Below are 25,026 nucleotides of genomic sequence, written 5' to 3' on the forward strand. Positions count from 1 at the left end.
GGAAGAGAGACTGACGGAAGCCCCAATCAAACGGCAAAACTCCCTCCAAAATTGAGACGTGAATTGCGGACCTCTGTCCGAAACGACGTCTGACGGAAGGCCATGAATTCTGAAAACATTCTTGATGATGATTTGTGCCGTCTCTTTAGCAGAAGGAAGCTTAGCAAGGGGAATGAAATGAGCCGCCTTAGAGAACCTATCGACAACCGTAAGAATAACAGTCTTCCCCGCTGACGAAGGCAGTCCGGTGACAAAATCTAAGGCGATGTGAGACCACGGTCGAGAGGGAATAGGAAGCGGCCTGAGACGGCCGGCAGGAGGAGAGTTACCGGACTTAGTCTGCGCGCAGACCGAACAAGCAGCCACGAAACGACGCGTGTCATGCTCCCGGGTGGGCCACCAAAAACGCTGGCGAATGGAAGCAAGCGTACCCCGAACGCCAGGGTGGCCGGCTAACTTGGCAGAGTGAGCCCACTGAAGAACGGCCAGACGAGTAGGAACGGGAACGAAAAGAAGGTTCCTAGGACAAGCGCACGGCGACGGAGTGTGAGTGAGCGCTTGCTTTACCTGCCTCTCAATTCCCCAGACAGTCAACCCGACAACACGCCCCTCAGGGAGAATCCCCTCGGGGTCAGTGGAGGCTACTGAAGAACTGAAGAGACGAGACAAAGCATCAGGCTTGGTGTTCTTAGAGCCCGGACGATAAGAAATCACGAACTCGAAACGAGCGAAAAACAGCGCCCAACGCGCCTGACGCGCATTAAGTCATTTGGCAGAACGGATGTACTCAAGGTTCCTATGGTCAGTCCAAACGACAAAAGGAACGGTCGCCCCCTCCAACCACTGTCGCCATTCGCCTAGGGCTAACCGGATGGCGAGCAGTTCGCGGTTTCCCACATCATAGTTACGTTCCGACGGCGACAGGCGATGAGAAAAATACGCGCATGGGTGGACCTTGTCGTCAGAGAGGGAGCGCTGAGAAATAATGGCTCCCACGCCCACCTCTGACGCGTCAACCTCGACAACGAACTGTCTAGAGACGTCAGGTGTAACAAGGATAGGAGCGGATGTAAAACGATTCTTGAGGAGATCAAAAGCTCCCTGGGCGGAAACGGACCACTTAAAGCACGTCTTGACAGAAGTAAGGGCTGTGAGAGGAGCTGCCACCTGACCGAAATTACGGATGAAACGACGATAGAAGTTCGCAAAGCCGAGAAAGCGCTGCAGCTCGACGCGTGACTTAGGGACGGGCCAATCAATGACAGCTTGGACCTTAGTGGGATCCATCTTAATGCCTTCAGCGGAAATAACAGAACCGAGAAATGTGACGGAGGAGGCATGAAAAGTGCACTTCTCAGCCTTCACAAAAAGACAATTCTCTAAAAGGCGCTGGAGGACACGTCGAACGTGCTGAACATGAATCTGGAGTGACGGTGAAAAAATCAGGATATCGTCAAGGTAAACGAAAACAAAGATGTTCAGCATGTCTCTCAGGACATCATTGACTAATGCCTGAAAGACAGCTGGAGCGTTAGCGAGGCCGAAAGGAAGAACCCGGTATTCAAAGTGCCCTAACGGAGTGTTAAACGCCGTCTTCCACTCGTCCCCCTCCCTGATGCGCACGAGATGGTAAGCGTTACGAAGGTCCAACTTAGTGAAAAACCTGGCTCCCTGCAGGATCTCGAAGGCTGAAGACATAAGAGGAAGCGGATAACGATTCTTCACTGTTATGTCATTCAGCCCTCGATAATCTATGCAGGGGCGCAGAGACCCGTCCTTCTTCTTGACAAAAAAAAACCCCGCTCCGGCGGGAGAGGAGGAGGGGACTATGGTACCGGTGTCAAGAGCTACAGACAAATAATCTTCGAGAGCCTTACGTTCGGGAGCCGACAGAGAGTATAGTCTAACCCGGGGGGGGGTGGTTCCCGGAAGGAGATCAATACTACAATCATACGACCGGTGTGGAGGAAGAGAGGTGGCCCTGGACCGACTGAACACCGTGCACAGATCGTGATATTCCTCCGGCACCCCTGTCAAATCACCAGGCTCCTCCTGTGAAGAAGAGACAGAGGAAACAGGAGGGATAGCAGACATTAAACATTTCACATGACAAGAGACGTTCCAGGAGAGGATAGAATTACTAGACCAATTAATGGAAGGATTATGACAAACTAGCCAGGGATGGCCCAAAACAACAGGTGTAAAAGGTGAACGAAAAATTAAAAAAGAAATGGTTTCACTATGATTACCAGAAACAGTGAGGGTTAAAGGTAGCGTCTCACGCTGAATCCTGGGGAGAGGACTACCATCCAGGGCGAACAAGGCCGTGGGCTCCTTTAACTGTCTGAGAGGAATGTCATGTTCCCGAGCCCAGGTCTCGTCCATAAAACAGCCCTCCGCCCCAGAGTCTATTAAGGCACTGCAGGAAGCTGACGAACCGGTCCAGCGTAGATGGACCGACAAGGTAGTGCAGGATCTTGAAGGAGAGACAGGAGTAGTAGCGCTCACCAGTAGCCCTCCGCTTACTGATGAGCTCTGGCCTTTTACTGGACATGAAGTGACAAAATGACCAGCGGAACTGCAATAGAGACAGAGGCGGTTGGTGATTCTCCGTTCCCTCTCCTTAGTCGAGATGCGGATACCTCCCAGCTGCATAGGCTCAGCACCCGAGCCGGCAGAGGAAGATGGTAGTGATGCGGAGAGGGGGGCAACGGAGAACGCAAGCTCCTTTCCACGAGCTCGGTGACGAAGATCAACCCGTCGCTCAATGCGAATAGCGAGTTCAATCAAGGAATCCACGCTGGAAGGAACCTCCCGGGAGAGAATCTCATCCTTTACCTCTGCGCGGAGACCCTCCAGAAAACGAGCGAGCAAAGCCGGCTCGTTCCAGCCACTGGAGGCAGCAAGAGTGCGAAACTCAATAGAGTAGTCTGTTATGGATCGATTACCTTGACATAGGGAAGACAGGACCCTGGAAGCCTCCTCCCCAAAAACAGATCGATCAAAAACCCGTATCATCTCCTCCTTAAAGTCCTGATACTGGTTAGTACACTCAGCCCTTGCCTCCCAGATTGCCGTGCCCCACTCACGAGCCCGTCCAATAAGGAGAGATATGACGTAGGCGACACGAGCAGTGCTCCTGGAGAAAGTGTTGGGCTGGAGAGAAAACACAATATCACACTGGGTGAGGAACGAGCGGCATTCAGTGGGCTCCCCAGAGTAACACGGCGGGTTATTGATTCTGGGCTCCGGAGATTCGAAAGCCCTGGAAGTGGCCGGTGGATCGAGGCGGAGATGGTGAACCTGTTCTGTGAGGTTGGAGACTTGGGTGGCCAGGGTCTCAACGGCATGTCGAGCAGCAGACAATTCCTGCTCGTGTCTGCCTAGCATCGCTCCCTGGATCCCGACGGCTGAGTGGAGAGGATCCGAAGTCGCTGGGTCCATTCTTGGTCGGATTCTTCTGTTACGGTGCGTGAATGAGGACCCAAAAGCGAATTAACTTAAACAGAGCTTCTTTAATTACCAAACATAGGTAGGCTCAGATGGACCGGCAGATTCCGACAGGACAGGACAAGGTTACAGCAAACATGACGACAGTCTGGTTCAGGCATGAAACACAACAAACAAGAATCCGACAAAGACAGGAGCAGAAACAGAGAGAGATATAGGGACCTAATCAGAGGGAAAAAGGGAACAGGTGGGAAAAGGGGTGACGAGGTAGTTAGGAGGAGACAAGGCACAGCTGGGGAAAAGAGGGGGAGAAAAGGTAACCTAACAACGACCAGCAGAGGGAGACAGGGTGAAGGGAAAGGACAGAAACACGACACAACATGACAGTACATGACACCATCATACCAAGGTTCACAATCTGTCTGAAGAATGCCAACTCTATTCAATTGTCCACTTTGCAACAAACATACTTTCTCTGTGTCCAGACTACTCACATATTGGCCTCTATCACCAGCACAAACTAAATTGCATAATTACCTGTGGATTTAATAGGTGCTGGAAAGCATATACAGTGCATTGGGAAAGTATTCAGACCCCTTCCCCTTTTCCACATTTTGTTATGTTACAGCCTTATTCTAAAATTGATTAAATTAATTGTTTCCCTTATCAATCTACACACAATACTCCATAATGACAAAGCAAAAACAAAGCAAAAACACCTCAGGGAGGTGACCAAGAACCTCCTTGGTCACTCTGACAGAGCTCCAGAGTTCCTCTGTGGAGATGGGAGAACCTTCCCGAAGGACAACCATCTCTGCAGCACTCCACCAATCAGGCCTTTGTGGTAGAGTGGCCAGACAGAAGCCACTCCTCAGTAATAGGTACATGACAGCCTGCTTGGAGTTTGCCAAAAGACACCTAAAGGACTCTCAGACAATGAGAAACAAGATTCTCTGGTCTGATAAAACCAAGATTGAACTCTTTGGCCTGAATGCCAAGTGTCACATCTGGAGGAAACCTGGCACCATCCCTACGGTGAAGCATGGTGGTGGCAGCATCATGCTGTGGGGATGTGTTTCAGCAGCAGGGACTGGGGGACTAGTCAGGATCAAGGGAAAGATGAACAGAGCAAAGTACAGAGAGATCCTTGATGAAAACCTGCTCCAGAGCGCCCAGGACCTTAGACTGGGGCGAAGGTTCACCTTCCAACAGTTCACAACATGTAAAGTGTTGGTCCCATGTTTCATGAGCTGAAAGAAAATATCCCAGAAATGTTCAACGACTCTAAGCACACAGGAAAGACAATGCAGGAGTATCTTCGGGACAAGTCTCTGAATGTCCTTGAGTGGCTCGGACTTGAATCCAATTTAACATCTCTGGAGAGACCTGAAAATAGCTGTGCAGCGACGCTCCCCATCCAACCTGACAGAGCTTGAGAGAATATGCAGAGAAGAATGGGAGAAACTCCCCAAATACAGGTGTGCCAAACTTGTAGCGTCATACCAAAGAAGGCTCAAGGCTGCAATTGTTGCCAAAGATGCTTCAACAAAGTACTGAGTAAAGGGTCTGAATACTTATGCTAATGTGATATTTCCGTTTTTTTATTTTTAATACATTTGCAAAATTTCTAAAAACCTGTTTTGGCTTTGTCATTGTGGAGTATTGTATGTTGATTGATGAGGGAATTCAAAAAAATGTATATATTTTTAGATTAAGGCTGTAATGTACAAGATGTGGATAAAGTCTAGGGGTCTGAATACTTTGTAGATGTTTCATCACCTATCGGTCACACATCTACCTGTCACCCCTGCTCCCGCTCTCCCTCTCAGGCTGCCCTTCATTGCGCACACCTGTCACCATCATTCCGCGCATTAGCACTCACTGGACTCAACTGCACTCCTTCACTTTGTAGATTACCTTCCCTATTTCTGTCTGCCTCCGCTTTTGTTCCCTGTGTCAGCATTAATGTCATTATGTGTTCATGTCCAGACGCTGTCCTGTTTTATGTCCGTTGGTTATTAAATGCTCACTCCCTGTACCTGCTTCCTGTCTACCAGCGTAGAGCCTTACACTACCGAAACCAGAGAGATCAACACTTAGCAGCTAATCGAAGGTCTCAAAAATAATATCTGTATTTTTATTTTGAAAATCAGGGAAGAACACTGCCTCCCAGCTACGGTACATAATAGCATTGTTGAAGACCACAGAACAATTTTTGATGCATTTATGACACACTACAGTGATGCCCTCAGGTTTCACCTTACAAATTAACAAATACATGTGGATGAAGATGGCGATCTCAGGGACTAGCTTAACAATTTTGCAGTATTTGAGGAATGCATTAGATGCATAAGCTCTGAGTGGATACTGGAGCATTACTGTGTGAAATAATTGGGCATGGTCAGGCCAAGTGTCACAACTCCTACCGAAGGTGGCTCCCCTTCCTGTTCGGGTGGCGCTCGTCACCGGCCTACTAGCTGCCACTGATCCCTTTTCCCCTTTCTGTTTATTGGTTTCACCTGTTTTGTGTGTAGGCTGATTAGTCGGGCTATGTTAGCCAGCAGGCCCGCCTGCTCTTTGTACAGGATTGTTTTGTGTGTAGGCTGATTAGTCGGGCTATGTTAACCAGTAGGCCCGCCTGCTCTTTGTACAGGATTGTGTTGTGTGTAGGCTGATTAGTCAGGCTATGTTAACCAGTAGGCCCGTCTGCTCTTTGTACAGGATTGTGTTGTGTGTAGGCTGATTAGTCAGGCTATGTTAGCCAGTAGGCCCGCCTGCTCTTTGTACAGGATTGTGTTGTGTGTAGGCTGATTAGTCGGGCTATGTTAGCCAGTAGGCCCGTCTGCTCTTTGTACAGGATTGTGTTGTGTGTAGGCTGATTAGCCGGGCTATGTTAGCCAGCAGGCCCGCCTGCTCTTTGTACAGGATTGTTGTGTGTGTAGGCTGATTAGTCAGGCTATGTTAACCAGTAGGCCCACCTGCTCTTTGTACAGGATTGTGTTGTGTGTAGGCTGATTAGTCGGGCTATGTTAGCCAGTAGGCCCGCCTGCTCTTTGTACAGGATTGTTGTGTGTGTAGGCTGATTAGTCGGGCTATGTTAGCCAGTAGGCCCGTCTGCTCTTTGTACAGGATTGTGTTGTGTGTAGGCTGATTAGTCGGGCTATGTTAACCAGTAGGCCCGTCTGCTCTTTGTACAGGATTGTTGTGTGTGTAGGCTGATTAGTCGGGCTATGTTAGCCAGTAGGCCCGCCTGCTCTTTGTACAGGATTGTTGTGTGTGTAGGCTGATTAGTCGGGCTATGTTAGCCAGTAGGCCCGCCTGCTCTTTGTACAGGATTGTGTTGTGTGTAGGCTGATTAGTCAGGCTATGTTAGCCAGTAGGCCCGCCTGCTCTTTGTACAGGATTGTTTTGTGTGTAGGCTGATTAGTCGGGCTATGTTAGCCAGTAGGCCCGTCTGCTCTTTGTACAGGATTGTTTTGTGTGTAGGCTGATTAGTCGGGCTATGTTAGCCAGTAGGCCCGTCTGCTCTTTGTACAGGATTGTTGTGTGTGTAGGCTGATTAGTCAGGCTATGTTAGCCAGCAGGCCCGCCTGCTCTTTGTACAGGATTGTGTTGTGTGTAGGCTGATTAGTCAGGCTATGTTAGCCAGTAGGCCCGCCTGCTCTTTGTACAGGATTGTGTTGTGTGTAGGCTGATTAGTAAGGCTATGTTAGCCAGTAGGCCCGCCTGCTCTTTGTACAGGATTGTGTTGTGTGTAGGCTGATTAGTCGGGCTATGTTAGCCAGCAGGCCCGTCTGCTCTTTGTACAGGATTGTTTTGTGTGTAGGCTGATTAGTCGGGCTATGTTAACCAGTAGGCCCGCCTGCTCTTTGTACAGGATTGTTTTGTGTGTAGGCTGATTAGTCGGGCTATGTTAGCCAGTAGGCCCGTCTGCTCTTTGTACAGGATTGTTTTGTGTGTAGGCTGATTAGTCGGGCTATGTTAGCCAGTAGGCCCGTCTGCTCTTTGTACAGGATTGTTTTGTGTGTAGGCTGATTAGTCGGGCTATGTTAGCCAGTAGGCCCGTCTGCTCTTTGTACAGGATTGTTGTGTGTGTAGGCTGATTAGTCAGGCTATGTTAGCCAGTAGGCCCGCCTGCTCTTTGTACAGGATTGTGTTGTGTGTAGGCTGATTAGTCGGGCTATGTTAGCCAGTAGGCCCGCCTGCTCTTTGTACAGGATTGTGTTGTGTGTAGGCTGATTAGTCGGGCTATGTTAGCCAGTAGGCCCGCCTGCTCTTTGTACAGGATTGTTGTGTGTGTAGGCTGATTAGTCAGGCTATGTTAGCCAGTAGGCCCGTCTGCTCTTTGTACAGGATTGTTTTGTGTGTAGGCTGATTAGTCGGGCTATGTTAGCCAGTAGGCCCGCCTGCTCTTTGTACAGGATTGTTGTGTGTGTAGGCTGATTAGTCAGGCTATGTTAGCCAGTAGGCCCGTCTGCTCTTTGTACAGGATTGTGTTGTGTGTAGGCTGATTAGTCAGGCTATGTTAGCCAGTAGGCCCGCCTGCTCTTTGTACAGGATTGTGTTGTGTGTAGGCTGATTAGTCGGGCTATGTTAGCCAGTAGGCCCGTCTGCTCTTTGTACAGGATTGTGTTGTGTGTAGGCTGATTAGCCGGGCTATGTTAGCCAGCAGGCCCGCCTGCTCTTTGTACAGGATTGTTGTGTGTGTAGGCTGATTAGTCAGGCTATGTTAACCAGTAGGCCCACCTGCTCTTTGTACAGGATTGTGTTGTGTGTAGGCTGATTAGTCGGGCTATGTTAGCCAGCAGGCCCGCCTGCTCTTTGTACAGGATTGTTGTGTGTGTAGGCTGATTAGTCGGGCTATGTTAGCCAGTAGGCCCGTCTGCTCTTTGTACAGGATTGTGTTGTGTGTAGGCTGATTAGTCGGGCTATGTTAACCAGTAGGCCCGTCTGCTCTTTGTACAGGATTGTTGTGTGTGTAGGCTGATTAGTCGGGCTATGTTAGCCAGTAGGCCCGCCTGCTCTTTGTACAGGATTGTTGTGTGTGTAGGCTGATTAGTCGGGCTATGTTAGCCAGTAGGCCCGCCTGCTCTTTGTACAGGATTGTGTTGTGTGTAGGCTGATTAGTCAGGCTATGTTAGCCAGCAGGCCCGCCTGCTCTTTGTACAGGATTGTGTTGTGTGTAGGCTGATTAGTCAGGCTATGTTAGCCAGTAGGCCCGCCTGCTCTTTGTACAGGATTGTTTTGTGTGTAGGCTGATTAGTCGGGCTATGTTAGCCAGTAGGCCCGTCTGCTCTTTGTACAGGATTGTTTTGTGTGTAGGCTGATTAGTCGGGCTATGTTAGCCAGTAGGCCCGTCTGCTCTTTGTACAGGATTGTTGTGTGTGTAGGCTGATTAGTCAGGCTATGTTAGCCAGCAGGCCCGCCTGCTCTTTGTACAGGATTGTGTTGTGTGTAGGCTGATTAGTCAGGCTATGTTAGCCAGTAGGCCCGCCTGCTCTTTGTACAGGATTGTGTTGTGTGTAGGCTGATTAGTCAGGCTATGTTAGCCAGTAGGCCCGCCTGCTCTTTGTACAGGATTGTGTTGTGTGTAGGCTGATTAGTCGGGCTATGTTAGCCAGTAGGCCCGTCTGCTCTTTGTACAGGATTGTTTTGTGTGTAGGCTGATTAGTCGGGCTATGTTAACCAGTAGGCCCGCCTGCTCTTTGTACAGGATTGTTTTGTGTGTAGGCTGATTAGTCGGGCTATGTTAGCCAGTAGGCCCGTCTGCTCTTTGTACAGGATTGTTTTGTGTGTAGGCTGATTAGTCGGGCTATGTTAGCCAGTAGGCCCGTCTGCTCTTTGTACAGGATTGTTTTGTGTGTAGGCTGATTAGTCGGGCTATGTTAGCCAGTAGGCCCGTCTGCTCTTTGTACAGGATTGTTGTGTGTGTAGGCTGATTAGTCAGGCTATGTTAGCCAGTAGGCCCGCCTGCTCTTTGTACAGGATTGTGTTGTGTGTAGGCTGATTAGTCGGGCTATGTTAGCCAGTAGGCCCGCCTGCTCTTTGTACAGGATTGTGTTGTGTGTAGGCTGATTAGTCGGGCTATGTTAGCCAGTAGGCCCGCCTGCTCTTTGTACAGGATTGTTGTGTGTGTAGGCTGATTAGTCAGGCTATGTTAGCCAGTAGGCCCGTCTGCTCTTTGTACAGGATTGTTTTGTGTGTAGGCTGATTAGTCGGGCTATGTTAGCCAGTAGGCCCGCCTGCTCTTTGTACAGGATTGTTGTGTGTGTAGGCTGATTAGTCAGGCTATGTTAGCCAGTAGGCCCGTCTGCTCTTTGTACAGGATTGTTTTGTGTGTAGGCTGATTAGTCGGGCTATGTTAGCCAGTAGGCCCGTCTGCTCTTTGTACAGGATTGTTTTGTGTGTAGGCTGATTAGTCGGGCTATGTTAGCCAGTAGGCCCGTCTGCTCTTTGTACAGGATTGTGTTGTGTGTAGGCTGATTAGTCGGGCTATGTTAGCCAGTAGGCCCGTCTGCTCTTTGTACAGGATTGTTGTGTGTGTAGGCTGATTAGTCAGGCTATGTTAGCCAGTAGGCCCGCCTGCTCTTTGTACAGGATTGTTGTGTGTGTAGGCTGATTAGTCAGGCTATGTTAGCCAGTAGGCCCGCCTGCTCTTTGTACAGGATTGTTGTGTGTGTAGGCTGATTAGTCAGGCTATGTTAGCCAGTAGGCCCGCCTGCTCTTTGTACAGGATTGTTGTGTGTGTAGGCTGATTAGTCAGGCTATGTTAGCCAGTAGGCCCGCCTGCTCTTTGTACAGGATTGTTGTGTGTGTAGGCTGATTAGTCAGGCTATGTTAACCAGTAGGCCCGCCTGCTCTTTGTACAGGATTGTGTTGTGTGTAGGCTGATTAGTCGGGCTATGTTAGCCAGTAGGCCCGTCTGCTCTTTGTACAGGATTGTGTTGTGTGTAGGCTGATTAGTCAGGCTATGTTAGCCAGCAGGCCCGCCTGCTCTTTGTACAGGATTGTTTTGTGTGTAGGCTGATTAGTCAGGCTATGTTAGCCAGTAGGCCCGCCTGCTCTTTGTACAGGATTGTTGTGTGTGTAGGCTGATTAGTCGGGCTATGTTAGCCAGTAGGCCCGTCTGCTCTTTGTACAGGATTGTTTTGTGTGTAGGCTGATTAGTCGGGCTATGTTAGCCAGTAGGCCCGCCTGCTCTTTGTACAGGATTGTTGTGTGTGTAGGCTGATTAGTCGGGCTATGTTAGCCAGTAGGCCCGTCTGCTCTTTGTACAGGATTGTGTTGTGTGTAGGCTGATTAGTCAGGCTATGTTAGCCAGTAGGCCCGCCTGCTCTTTGTACAGGATTGTGTTGTGTGTAGGCTGATTAGTCGGGCTATGTTAGCCAGTAGGCCCGTCTGCTCTTTGTACAGGATTGTTTTGTGTGTAGGCTGATTAGTCAGGCTATGTTAGCCAGTAGGCCCGCCTGCTCTTTGTACAGGATTGTGTTGTGTGTAGGCTGATTAGTCAGGCTATGTTAACCAGTAGGCCCGCCTGCTCTTTGTACAGGATTGTTTTGTGTGTAGGCTGATTAGTCGGGCTATGTTAACCAGTAGGCCCGCCTGCTCTTTGTACAGGATTGTTTTGTGTGTAGGCTGATTAGTCGGGCTATGTTAGCCAGTAGGCCCGTCTGCTCTTTGTACAGGATTGTGTTGTGTGTAGGCTGATTAGTCGGGCTATGTTAACCAGTAGGCCCGTCTGCTCTTTGTACAGGATTGTTTTGTGTGTAGGCTGATTAGTCGGGCTATGTTAGCCAGTAGGCCCGTCTGCTCTTTGTACAGGATTGTTGTGTGTGTAGGCTGATTAGTCGGGCTATGTTAGCCAGTAGGCCCGTCTGCTCTTTGTACAGGATTGTTTTGTGTGTAGGCTGATTAGTCGGGCTATGTTAGCCAGCAGGCCCGTCTGCTCTTTGTACAGGATTGTTTTGTGTGTAGGCTGATTAGCCGGGCTATGTTAACCAGTAGGCCCGTCTGCTCTTTGTACAGGATTGTGTTGTGTGTAGGCTGATTAGTCGGGCTATGTTAGCCAGTAGGCCCGCCTGCTCTTTGTACAGGATTGTTTTGTGTGTAGGCTGATTAGTCAGGCTATGTTAACCAGTAGGCCCGCCTGCTCTTTGTACAGGATTGTTGTGTGTGTAGGCTGATTAGTCGGGCTATGTTAGCCAGTAGGCCCGCCTGCTCTTTGTACAGGATTGTTGTGTGTGTAGGCTGATTAGTCGGGCTATGTTAGCCAGCAGGCCCGTCTGCTCTTTGTACAGGATTGTTGTGTGTGTAGGCTGATTAGTCAGGCTATGTTAACCAGTAGGCCCGCCTGCTCTTTGTACAGGATTGTTGTGTGTGTAGGCTGATTAGTCGGGCTATGTTAGCCAGCAGGCCCGTCTGCTCTTTGTACAGGATTGTTGTGTGTGTAGGCTGATTAGTCAGGCTATGTTAACCAGTAGGCCCGTCTGCTCTTTGTACAGGATTGTGTTGTGTGTAGGCTGATTAGTCAGGCTATGTTAGCCAGTAGGCCCACCTGCTCTTTGTACAGGATTGTTTTGTGTGTAGGCTGATTAGTCAGGCTATGTTAGCCAGTAGGCCCGTCTGCTCTTTGTACAGGATTGTTTTGTGTTGCTCTGAGCACGTTTGATGTTGACGTGTTTCGTTTGTGGGTTTTTCTCCGGACTGTTTGAGTCCCCGTGTTTGGGGCATTTGTTTTGTGTGCGCCCTGTGTTTCGTGGGGTGGCTTATGTTCGCCATGTGTGCACTAAATAGCACTACCCTGTACTCTCTGCTTCCTGCGCCTGACTTCGCACCGACTACGCCCAGATCGTTACACCAAGTGAAGTACCCCTGAGCAACAAAGGTTATAAAACAAGGTCATTTGAATACATCCCATTGGTCAGCATACTGCAAAAATAGCAAGTAATGAAGAGGTCTGGACCACCTTGAATCAAGACCAAAAGCCACATAATGATGAGATTCTAGAAGACTTTACAGACGGTGAATTGTTCAAATCCCAACCTAACAAAGCAGAGCCTCCATCTGCAGTTTTACGTAGATGAATTGGAAGTTGTCAATCCACTGGGTGGAAAAAGGCAAGCACAAATTGACCACTGTGTACTTTAGCTTAGGAAATCTTGACCACAAGGATACTTCCCAACTCCAGAATATATACCTCTCCACATTGGTTCATCACCGCCTCTTAGAATACAAGTCACCACTTACTAAGAAGTATTGGAGCATTTGATACGTGACAATCCAGGAATTGGAAGCACTGGGTGTGAAGTTAACATGCAATGGTGAAAACAAAACCTTCTGAATACCAATCACAACAGTCTCAGCAGATGATCTCTCCTCACGCAGGGTCGCAGGGTCGCAGGGTCGCAGGGTTGCAGGGTTGCGAAAAAATGTTTCCTCTGGTCACATTTGTCACTTCCAGACTTTGCATCGATGTATTGGCATCAAAAAAGCCTGTTGCTTCTCTCAGCTGAATCATGTGCCATCTCCCATTATCTATCTGTTTCCACCAGACATCATGCATAACCTTCACGAGGGCATCATACCCACATTGCTCAGCCTGGTGTTGCAACAATAACTCTTGTCCAGATCAACTATGAGGTTGAGAACTTGTCTTATGGCAACGAGATGTGTCTTCTAAACCTGCTCCACTACCCGATAGAGTCCAAAGGAAGAATGGCCATCTATCAGGAAGTTCATCAGAACAATTTGCACGTTTTCGTTTACTCCCCCAAATGATTGGTAGTCAAATACAAAATGGCAGTGCTTGGGATCTCTACCTCCTGTTTCGAGAGGTATCTGATGTCATCTTGGCCAGCATTTTAAGAAGATCCTAGATCCCATATCTGGCAGAAAAAAATCACTGAATTTCAACCTCTCTTCCAGGAGCTGTTTCCAGGGAAGACAATCGCAAAGATGCACTACCTCGTCCACTACCCTAGCCTGCTATGGACCTTTGATGCACCAGTCCTCCATGCGATTTGAAGCGAAACACCAGTATTTCAAGAGGCTCTTAGCAGTTGTGGAAAACCTTAAAAATACAACGAAGACCCTGGCTAAAAGACATTAGCTCAAACAATGCTGGGAGCAAACCAACAACTGCCTTGGCAACAACAACACACTGTATGGACCCAAGAGACTTCCAACTGAGACGTCCCACTGCAATGTCCATTGCAGTGAACAATGAGCGGTACAATGTAGGAGACTATCTGGTTATCGACAATCATTCAGAAGAGATTCATGTGTTCATGGAAGTGTGTGGAATATACAGATTCCTTGGTGCTGCTACCAGCCAGTTTCAACAGCCATCACCACGCAGGCATGGTTCAACACAGTCAACAATGGTTTCTATAAGTCCTGTTGAGGAGATGGATTTCCATGGGTTAGATGCATACAGGGACCCAGGGGGAAGGGTGTCCATTCCATTCTGCCACTGATTAGTTCAAATCATTGATTTATTCATTTAGGAAGCACAATGCACTTTTATTTTCATATGGGTTTCCTATTCTGATACACACTGACCACTGACATGTTCTTTTCATTTAGGGTATTTTTTCCCACAGATCACCAAATTGATGGAGAGACATTGATGTCATTGGACCAAAGAATGGTGGAGCAAATTGTTTCAGTAATCTAAGTTTGAATCAAATTCACAAAATTATTGGTCTCAGATTGGGCAGGTGTTGCCCTGCGGTTCTCTCGAGGTGGAGGTCTCAGATTGGGCAGGTGTTGCCCTGCAGTTCTCTCGAGGTGGAGGTCTCAGATTGGGCAGGTGTTGTTTGCCTTCATGTGTACCTATACTTGGTGAGTATAGTTATGTAGTAAACTAATGTTAGCTTAATGTTAATGATACAAGTTCATACATTATGCTTGTTTGTGTGTGTGTGTGTGTGTGTGTGTGTGTGCATCAGCCTGAGCCCTTCTCCTGTCTCTGTCCTCCATACTCTGTCTTCTCATAATCACTGCATCTTATAACATAGCACATAGTCAACTTCTACATGATGATAATCAACACCATCAGTCAATATCATTTGTATTATGAACATAATTGTTAGTCTAACTGTATTCTTGTATGTTTCTACTCTCGTTGAGAGACCAGACAGGGAAGGGATATGTGTGTGGGTGGGGTTATATCCTTCCTGTTTGGCCCTGTCCAGGGGTGTCCTCGGATGGGGCCACAGTGTCTCCTGACCCCTCCTGTCTCAGCCTCCAGTATTTATCAAATCAAAATAAATTTGATTTGATATGTACGAATTCTTCAGTTTTCATACTCACGCTAATAACCTTTTTACACTATTGTGCCTACCCAGACCATAATGTGCTGGCTTGGATATTTTCTTCTCACATTGTTAAACCATCACATTTCCAGCAGCATAACAAGACCATCTCTATTCTGCTCCTCTGACCTCGGTCCCAATAATCCATCATCATATTTCTCCTCTCCACATTTTATTTTTTAAGGAGTCATGGCACGGCATGATAAAGAATAAATACAAGTACAGGAAATGCAGAAGAAGTTTAGGGGGCAAGGGAAAAAATAAACCCAGATGACATCAAAAATGAAGACCTGACCAAAATAGCCAAGGTAACTATTGTTATACAAATAAGGGCCCATATTCAGTTTGTCAAAGTCGAACCGCTGATCCCAGATCTGTTTTTAAGATCATATATACGATTGTATGGACAGGTGTGGACCTGATCCTACAACAGCACTCTGAGCTGAATAAAGGACATTTTGCCTTTTTCTATAGACTTTGATCGTGTTTGATGCTGTATGTATCAACATTTGATGATATTTATATTTGATTTTCAGATTGAGATTGGTGAGGATTCCTTCAGTCAAGAGTTACATGTTGAAAAGATGCAGGTGGACTGGTTTTTATGAAACAAGACACCAAGGATATCTTAAAACAGTGCCCAGCACTCCATTTGTCAGCCATTGTAGAAAGAAATGGTAAAAAGCACAACTAATGTAGAATAGTCAAGAACTGTCATCTGAATCTAAGATATATTGAGGATGCATTATAAACAAATAGACTTTCAGATTTTCTCAGAGATGAGAAGCAAATTTGGTATGGATGTGGACAGAAACATTCTGTCCGGATTCGACCCAATGGCCGACAAAATCATTGCAGAGGGGGGTGTGCCGTGTAGTTGCTGAATCTCTACAATAATGCAGCTGTTCTAATTCTATTGATTCTAATCCAGCCATTTTATTACACACCCTATTACACAGGCCTGAAGGTCACTGCAGCCATTTTATTACACACCCTATTACACAGGTCTGAAGGTCACTGCAGCCATTTTATTACACAGGCCTGAAGGTCACTGCAGCCATTTTATTACACAGGCCTGAAGGTCACTGCAGCCATTTTATTACACAGGTCTGAAGGTCACTGCAGCCATTTTATTACACAGGTCTGAAGGTCACTGCAGCCATTTTATTACACACCCTATTACACAGGTCTGAAGGTCACTGCAGCCATTTTATTACACAGGCCTGAAGGTCACTGCAGCCATTTTATTACACAGGTCTGAAGGTCACTGCAGCCATTTTATTACACAGGCCTGAAGGTCACTGCAGCCATTTTATTACACAGGCCTGAAGGTCACTGCAGCCATTTTATTACACAGGTCTGAAGGTCACTGCAGCCATTTTATTACACAGGCCTGAAGGTCACTGCAGCCATTTTATTACACAGGCCTGAAGGTCACTGCAGCCATTTTATTACACAGGTCTGAAGGTCACTGCAGCCATTTTATTACACACCCTATTACACAGGTCTGAAGGTCACTGCAGCCATTTTATTACACACCCTATTACACAGGTCTGAAGGTCACTGCAGCCATTTTATTACACACCCTATTACACAGGTCTGAAGGTCACTGCAGCCATTTTATTACACACCCTATTACACAGGTCTGAAGGTCACTGCAGCCATTTTATTACACACCCTATTACACAGGTCTGAAGGTCACTGCAGCCATTTTATTACACACCCTATTACACAGGTCTGAAGGTCACTGCAGCCATTTTATTACACACCCTATTACACAGGTCTGAAGGTCACTGCAGCCATTTTATTACACACCCTATTACACAGGTCTGAAGGTCACTGCAGCCATTTTATTACACAGGTCTGAAGGTCACTGCAGCCATTTTATTACACACCCTATTACACAGGTCTGAAGGTCACTGCAGCCATTTTATTACACAGGCCTGAAGGTCACTGCAGCCATTTTATTACACACCCTATTACACAGGTCTGAAGGTCACTGCAGCCATTTTATTACACACCCTATTACACAGGTCTGAAGGTCACTGCAGCCATTTTATTACACAGGTCTGAAGGTCACTGCAGCCATTTTATTACACAGGCCTGAAGGTCACTGCAGCCATTTTATTACACACCCTATTACACAGGTCTGAAGGTCACTGCAGCCATTTTATTACACACCCTATTACACAGGCCTGAAGGTCACTGCAGCCATTTTATTACACACCCTATTACACAGGTCTGAAGGTCACTGCAGCCATTTTATTACACACCCTATTACACAGGTCTGAAGGTCACTGCAGCCATTTTATTACACAGGCCTGAAGGTCACTGCAGCCATTTTATTACACAGGTCTGAAGGTCACTGCAGCCATTTTATTACACACCCTATTACACAGGTCTGAAGGTCACTGCAGCCATTTTGCTCCTCCCCTACCTCTTCAAAGAAGATCCAAGTGGGCTGTATGTCACAGGGTATGTATTTTCCAGCAGACAAATAAATAAATGCAAAGTTAGTAGTAATGTGTAAGGTGTGATGTGCTCAGTTGTTAACTTACTTACTTTTTTTGTTTTACTTCTTTACAGTGACGGGAATACCTTTACGGATGAGAGCCACATTCAACTCTTCCTGGATGGGGAGGAGCTACTCACTGAAGAGCTGGAGGACATCTCTATGGGATTGGGAGTGGCAATGGGGGGTCCATTTCCTTTTTAATATTGAGTATGGAGCATCATTAAAAAGCACTACGCTGTTCATTCAGAAATTTGTTCTGGGAATTGATGAGGGAGATAAATTACCAACAAATGTACGAATGGCAAACTTTTTGCTGTAGAGGGATAAGGGAGACCAGAGATTTCTGTGGCATCTGCAAGTGAGATTTCTGGGACTTTTAAAGTCAATAAAATGAATTTGTGACTTTACAAGTTAACCACTCAATGTTATTTGTATTATTATTGTTAATAGTATTATTATTGTTATTGTTCAAAATGGAATACATGGCACATAAACGTTTCCTACAGGAACCTTAACACCCTAAAAGGTTATTTGAGGAACCTTTTTAAAAGATTCCTCAGGGAAAAGGTTCCTGAAAGCAAAGAGAGTTCCAAACCTCTCTGCCAATGGGCGAATTCGATTATAGACCGGACACCGGCACTGTGGCCTGTACATGTTGTCAACAAGGCAGCATGTTGCATCATCCAGAAACGCACGAGGGGGGGGGGGGGGGGGGGGGGCAAATAAAGCGTTTTTATTAAAAGCAATTACTTTTGCATGTGAAAACACATAATCCTACTTATTACCTTTCATACTTAACCAGGTCACTTTTGTTTTGTGCAGACTTCGCAGTGGGCTTTGAACTGGGCACCCGCCTCATGCCTGGGAGGAAGCCCGGTTTCAAAACGAATCCAATCAACTTTCACCCGGAGCAAAACACGCATACTGTCACGATTTCCACCGAAGGTGGCTCCTCTCCCTGTTCGGGCGGTGCTCGGCGATCCATTTTTTTCTTTTCGTTTGTGTCTGTCTGTTTTTTCTTTACACCTGTGTCCTATTAGTTCATTTCGGTGGGTTTATTAACCTGCGCTGCCTGCTATTCTGTGTGCGGGATTATTTGCTGTTGTTGCTATGTTAGGGGTGCGTGTTTGCGCCACGGGATTTTATTTTAGGAGTAGAGGTTTCTCCTCCGTGTGTTGCGTTTATTCCCTGTGTGTGGCGACTTCGTTTGGGCGTGTTCTTCCACCTGTTGTTGTTGAGTTGGGACTTCTAATAAACGATTGTGCTACTGGGGCTTCCTTGCTCTCCTGCTCATGACTCCTGAACCTCCCTCATTTTAGGAGGCACGCAACACATACCCAGGCCAGATGAATCAAATCCCCTCATCCTCCGCTATTTTTCAGTTCCCCCTCACCCCCACTCAGACAGTCCTAGGTAAATTCTTTCTTGAGAAATATTTTCTTGCTAAAAAGCTATTGTTGCCCATTTTAATGGAAATCTAAAAGAAGCTACCTTTAACTCAATTACTTTTTTATTTTTACCCCCTTTTTCGTGGTACCCAATTGTTGTTAGTAATAACTATCTTGTCTCAACCAATGTGTCAGAGGAAACACCGTGCACCTTGGTTAGCGTCGCCCCACGGACATCCTAGGCCAATTGTGCGTCGCCCCACGGACCTCCTGGTAACACTAGCGCGAAAATAGAGTCTCCGCTGGCACCGCTGGCGCTGCCTTAGACCACTGCACCACCCGGGAGTTAACTCAATTAAATTTGTGTTCCTCTGTGAACTTGAAATTGGAGATTTAAGGCACGTTCCAGTATAGGTTGTTTTCATTGCCAGGCACTCTTCACAGATGATCAGATGAGAAATGCACTCAATCCCAATCGCCACACTCTAATAAGAAAACGTTTCTGGAGGCACCTTTAGGTGTTCCTCAGATTGCAACACTGGCGGAACCCCTATAGGTGCTTAAATGTTATATTAGGAATGTACCTTAGAGTAATGTGAGTGCATTTTTTTCTCAAGAGCATTGGAAAGCTATGTAAATGTTAAATTTGACAGCAAGAAATAGCTTGCAAGTTTCCCAAGAAACTAGATAGGTGTCGTTTAGTCTTCAGCATTGGTACAGTTTTCATTTGAAAGATTCCTCAGTGAAATGGGGCCACAGACAGGGCCCAGATAGGCTACGTCATACTTTTTGGGCGTGGACCAAGTTAGCAAGCTAGGAGCTAGCTAGCAGAAACAGACCGACCTGACACCCCGAAACACATCTAGCTAGCTATACTACCAATCGTGGTAGTGATAATATTGTCACTGAATTCAAATTAACAGGTATCTATGTTTATTTTTCAACGAATGTGATTTGTGATAATACCTTTAGCTTGTGAGTCCTTGCTTGCTGTTTAGGTCAGCCAATTTGATCAAGCTAGCAAGCCAGGTAGCGAACGTTAAGCGCTAACTTATCTAGCTAACGCCAGGCCTGACATTTGTGTCTGACTGTCGACGATAATGAACTTATTCTTATCTAATAACGTTAGACACACTGACTTAATCTAGCTAGTTTGTTATGTGTAAATTAAATAGTATGTTTCGTGATAATGGATTTAGCTAGCCAGCTAAATTAATATAACTGACGTTAGCTAGCTAGTAGCAACAATGTGCTAGCTACATTCATAATGTGCTAGCCTGTTAGATAGCTAATCATGTCTTGTGACGTTATACATTCTAAATCGCTGCAAATGCTACATAACTTCATTCACTTACCTAAAAGTAAAATACAATGTAGATGGCCAGCTAGGTAACTAGCTAGCTGAGTAAAGGTAATTAGCTAACGTTATCTAAGCATTGCAAACATACTGTACCCTTATGCTTCTTTTACTTTCCTCAGGTTTAAGAGAATACCAACCATGTCTGATGGAGAGGGTTACGTGGTGCGTGTGAGAGGCCTACCATGGTCAGTCTCTGTGGATGAAGTACGGAGGTTCTTCTCAGGTAATAACACCTTTACGATAAAACTTGAATAGCTTGCTACAACACCTTTATAGCCTACACCTCTCACATCTGAGATAACTGTGAGTCCCTCCACCATCTTCTTGGCATATAGATTGTAAAATCGCCAACAATGGCACCAGCATTCATTTTACCTCCACGCGTGAGGGCCGACCCAGCGGAGAGGCCTTCGTTGAGCTGGAGAATGAGGATGACCTGAAGATCGCTGTGAAGAAGGACAGAGAAACCATGGGCCACAGATATGTGGAAGGTGTGTGTGTGTGTTTATGTGTCACTGTCCAAGTCTTCCTGAAGTTTCAGCGTTTGCAGCTGAAGCATAATATGTGCCTTGGGACTTCACTTTAGGCTACGTTTCTTAACCTTTTACACTATGTAACACTAGCAGTAGTGTCTTTGTGTTGACTTGACTTGTTTGTCCACAGTGTTTAAATCCAACAACGTGGAAATGGACTGGGTGATGAAACATTCTGGTCCAAACAGCCCAGAAACGACTGGAGACGGCCTGGTCAGGCTCCGAGGCCTCCCCTTCGGCTGCAGCAAGGAGGAGATCGTCCAGTTCCTCTCAGGTACCAGTAGCTAGCTCCCACTGGTTCACATGAACACCCCCATAACATCCTGTAGGAGGAGGTAAACCGTCCTCAGTCCTCATCAATGATCCAGGATAATTTAAATTTTTCAGTCATTTAGCAGATGATCTTATCCAGAGCGACTTACATTATATAAGCTATAGTTTGTCCAGGATTTCCCCCATCACCTTTCTCTATCACTGGTTTGGTCCCAACGAACACTTTTTAAAATGAATTATTCTGTACAATAATTTGGCCTGACATGCTAGTTCCGTCTGTCACTTTTCTTTGACAGTTGTCCTTTGGTGTTTTCCCATGAACCCACTATATCATAACAAAGATGTAATTCATCCCACTGGGACAATTTATAGAATGGGTGGGTACTAAAGGTAACAAGTACTGCCAGAGCCACTTATTTTCATTCCTTCACACCTACAGTCGCTTCCTCTTCTGTATCCTTCTCGCTCTCATTTTCTCCCTCTCATTTTCTCTCTCATTTTCTCCCCCTAATCTTCTCCTTAATTTTCTCCCTCATTTTCTCACATTTTCTCTCTCTCGACACTCTTTCCTCTCATCCTCCTTTATGTTCCCCCAAATGCAGTAAAAGTAAGTAGCCTGAATGGTTGCTGAGTCTCATTGGTTAAAAATACTCACCTGGTATGTACAGTACATGTCGTAATGCATAGTTTTCATGAATAAATAAAGCAACAACAGAGAAAGCTACCTTTCTGTAACTGGGCATGTGATTTACTGTGTCCCCCACTGGGGTTATCTGTCCTTGGGTTGAAGGGTTGGAAATCGTGCCAAATGGGATAACATTGCCGCTGGACTTCCAGGGGAGGAGTACGGGGGAGGCCTTCGTGCAGTTTGCTTCACAGGATATAGCTGAAAAGGCTCTAAAGAAACACAAGGAAAGAATAGGGCACAGGTGGGGATGGTTGGTTGGTTGGCTGGCTGGCTGGATAAAGTTGCTGTTCTTATGGTGTACAACTTACAAACATTAACAGGTATAACTGACACTCAACAGAACAGTTAATTTAAGACAACACATACTCCGATATTGATTGTAAAGACACATAGTTACAATATTAGATCAGAACACACTAACACTCATTCACTCACAGCAGTCTTTGGGAAAATGAAGCACATTATCTTGTTCTTAAACCATTGGGAGATAGATCATATTCTGAGTTTAGTGCCGAGGTGTCTTGTAAGCTCTCAGGTTTGTCACCAAGTTTGGTTGAGAGTGCAGAGTAAAAATTGCAGTTGAATTTGGGCATATCCATTTGACCCTGATTCTTAAGAGTGAGGCTGATTGGTTCCTGGGCACTAAACATCACTACAGGTAGCCAATAGACAGACAGGATTCTCCCAGGTGTCCTAACTCACTGAGGGCCAATCAACACGAGGACACGGACCCTGCACACTGTCACTCACAGGTAATGCTCAGAGAGTGGGTCTCCATGGATAACAACAGGACAATGACCATAGCAGGGACACAGATTGTACTGTAACATCAATGTTAACTGTATTGGGTATCTGCAGGTGACCATAAGAAAAGTGCCTGTTGTACTGTCAAGGCTTTTATACTAGACAGTATACTGTTACCCACTAGATCAAGTCTCACATAGTTCAAGACTCACCTACCTATGGAGCAGTACTGCACTTGGCAGCACTTGTCCTGAATTGCCCAACTTTATCAGTACCCTCAATGACAAGCAAATACACCAAAATGTCAGCTTATCACCTGCATATTGAACACCCAACTTTATTGGTACCCTTTCCATTTGAACAGACACATTGATTCAGCCTTAGGAGCTGTACAGTAGCTAGCTCTAGTCTACACCTCCTCCTGTGTGTGGTGGTCTTCATGGTGGTGTGTGTACTGTATGTATCTCAGGTACATTGAGATCTTCAAGAGCAGCCGTGCCGAGGTGAGGACCCACTACGAACCCCAGAGGAAACCTATGGGGATGCAGAGACCGGGGCCCTATGACAGACCGTCTGGGGGCCGTGGGTACAACATGATGGGGGGCCGAGGAGGGGGCTCCTACGACAGGGCTAGACGCGGAGGCTATGGTGGAGGTGTGTGTTGGGGAGAGGGTGTGTGTGATGTCTGCACAGTGTAAGAAGATCTTGTTTTGTTTCAGCCGACTGGATTAATTGGGAGCCATTATCAGTCATAAATGTTTATGGATCATAACATGATGGTCTCCCAGTCATGCTCTTCCTAGCCCTCTATCATGACTGTATGTCTCCAGTCATGCTCTTCCTAGCCCTCTATCATGACGGTATGTCTCCAGTCATGCTCTTCCTAGCCCTCTATCATGACGGTATGATGTCTCCAGTCATGCTCTTCCTAGCCCTCTATCATGACGGTATGTCTCCAGTCATGCTCTTCCTAGCCCTCTATCAAGACGGTATGATGTCTCCAGTCATGCTCTTTCTAGCCCTCTGTCATGACGGTATGATGTCTCCAGTCATGCTCTTCCTAGCCCTCTGTCATGACGGTATGATGTCTCCATGCCCCAGACCAGTCTCTCCATAACTAAGGTGTATGTGTCTAACCTCAGGTGTGTCTGATGGGCGGTATGGTGACAGTAGCTCCTCCTTCCAGAGCACCACGGGTCACTGTGTTCACATGAGGGGTCTGCCCTACAGAGCCACAGAGACTGACATCTACAATGTGAGTTCTAGGATATACTACTAAGAATGGTCTGTGTGAGAGATGATGAGAATAACACTGCTCCCTCTCTCTCTCCGTAGTTCTTCTCTCCTCTGAACCCAGTGAGAGTGCATGTAGAGATCGGGCCAGACGGCAGAGTGACAGGAGAGGCTGACGTGGAGTTTGCTACACATGAGGATGCTGTGGCAGCCATGTCGAAGGACAAGGCCAACATGCGTGAGTCTTTTTATACATTTTTTAGCCGGCCACCGCCATTATGAAAGGCACTCTTAAAAAATGTTTCTCTCTTCCTCCCCAGCTTTCCCACCTTAATATGATGAAATTCATGTACTAACCAGCTGTCTCTGTCCTGCAGAGCACCGCTATGTGGAGCTGTTCCTGAACTCTACAGCAGGGGGCAGTAATGGCTCGTACGGCAGTCCGATGCAGGGGGGTATGGGAAGCCAGTCCTCCTATAGCAGTGGAGGGCTGAGCTCTGGATACTCTGGAGGCTACAGCAGCCAGGGCAGCATGGGAGGTTACAGTGACTATAGTGAGTATCAGCTCTGTAAAACACACCCACCTGTTCACATGTATCTACGCATCACCCGGACTATCAAGCTTTAGACTGTGATCTCTGAACTCCTCGGTCCTATAGTGTGTATCTCTCTCCTGTCAGGTAACCAGGGCGGTATGAGCAGCAGTTACTATGGCGGCAGTGGAGGCAGGAGTTCCAATGGCCTGGGGTCAGGATGGGGGATGTAGGTCTTTAACCCAGCATGTATTCGGCTGGAAGGACTGGAATTGTAGTTCCCACCTGGTCTTTTGGATGGGTTTTGTAGTTCTGAGCCAATTTATAGTGAGGGTTGGGAAATGTATTGTTTTAGACTGATTGTATTCATGATTGAGGCTCCTTTGAAGTTAGGTTGGTAGAAATGAGCCGTTTTGTTTCCATCCTCTCCTCCTGTTAATGACATGACCGTGGTTGTTTTATCTTTACCAGGAAGTGTGTTTTGTTGTTTTAACGAAGATTCAAAACAACCAACTGTGATTGACCCAGTCTGTATTTAACCCACAGTAGTTCACTTTATGTTGATCTGAGCTTTTATTTGACCATTAAGTGACTGACTTCAGGGTTGGGGTAAATTCAATTTAAATTCCAGTCAATTCAGAAAGTAAAAAGCATTGACCCTGCCGGACTGTCATATCTGAGCGTATGAACCAACACTTCTGTAAATAGTCTTCTACATGTTCCTGGACTTTTCTCCAGTAGCTGCAAATATATCTAGCCTTTCTGTTGAAGTCTGAAACAATGTTAAAATAATGGTGTGTGAAGTTGACATTTTACATGGTGAACAAAGAGCACGTTTAAGTTAGTTTTATATGGGAGGGTTTAGGGGAATTCTACACGAGGGATGGATGCTTTACTTAGTTGGCAAACAAACCTGAAGTGTTTCTGTTTAAGGTTTCTTTCTGCATAATTCTTTGTATTTCTTGTAAAGTGAATACAATTTGAAGATGTTTTA

At 46.5% G+C, this 25,026-nt stretch overlaps 1 protein-coding gene across 1 annotated transcript; it reads left to right on the plus strand.

Annotated features, from left to right (window-relative positions):
• Nucleotides 1–20,148: 20,148 nt before the first annotated feature.
• Nucleotides 20,149–25,026, plus strand: LOC110489103 (heterogeneous nuclear ribonucleoprotein H). Its single transcript, XM_021561675.3, has 9 exons — nucleotides 20,149–20,251; nucleotides 20,364–20,519; nucleotides 20,692–20,835; nucleotides 21,625–21,763; nucleotides 22,736–22,920; nucleotides 23,409–23,521; nucleotides 23,602–23,737; nucleotides 23,877–24,053; nucleotides 24,180–25,026. Exons 1-9 carry the CDS (start codon nucleotides 20,167–20,169, stop codon nucleotides 24,263–24,265), a joined length of 1,221 nt encoding a protein of 406 aa, XP_021417350.1. The 5' UTR covers nucleotides 20,149–20,166; the 3' UTR covers nucleotides 24,266–25,026.

The sequence above is a fragment of the Oncorhynchus mykiss genome, chromosome 14 (genome assembly GCF_057628025.1).
Source record: "Oncorhynchus mykiss isolate SJ-2025 chromosome 14, ASM5762802v1, whole genome shotgun sequence".
NCBI classification, from domain to species: domain Eukaryota; kingdom Metazoa; phylum Chordata; class Actinopteri; order Salmoniformes; family Salmonidae; genus Oncorhynchus; species Oncorhynchus mykiss.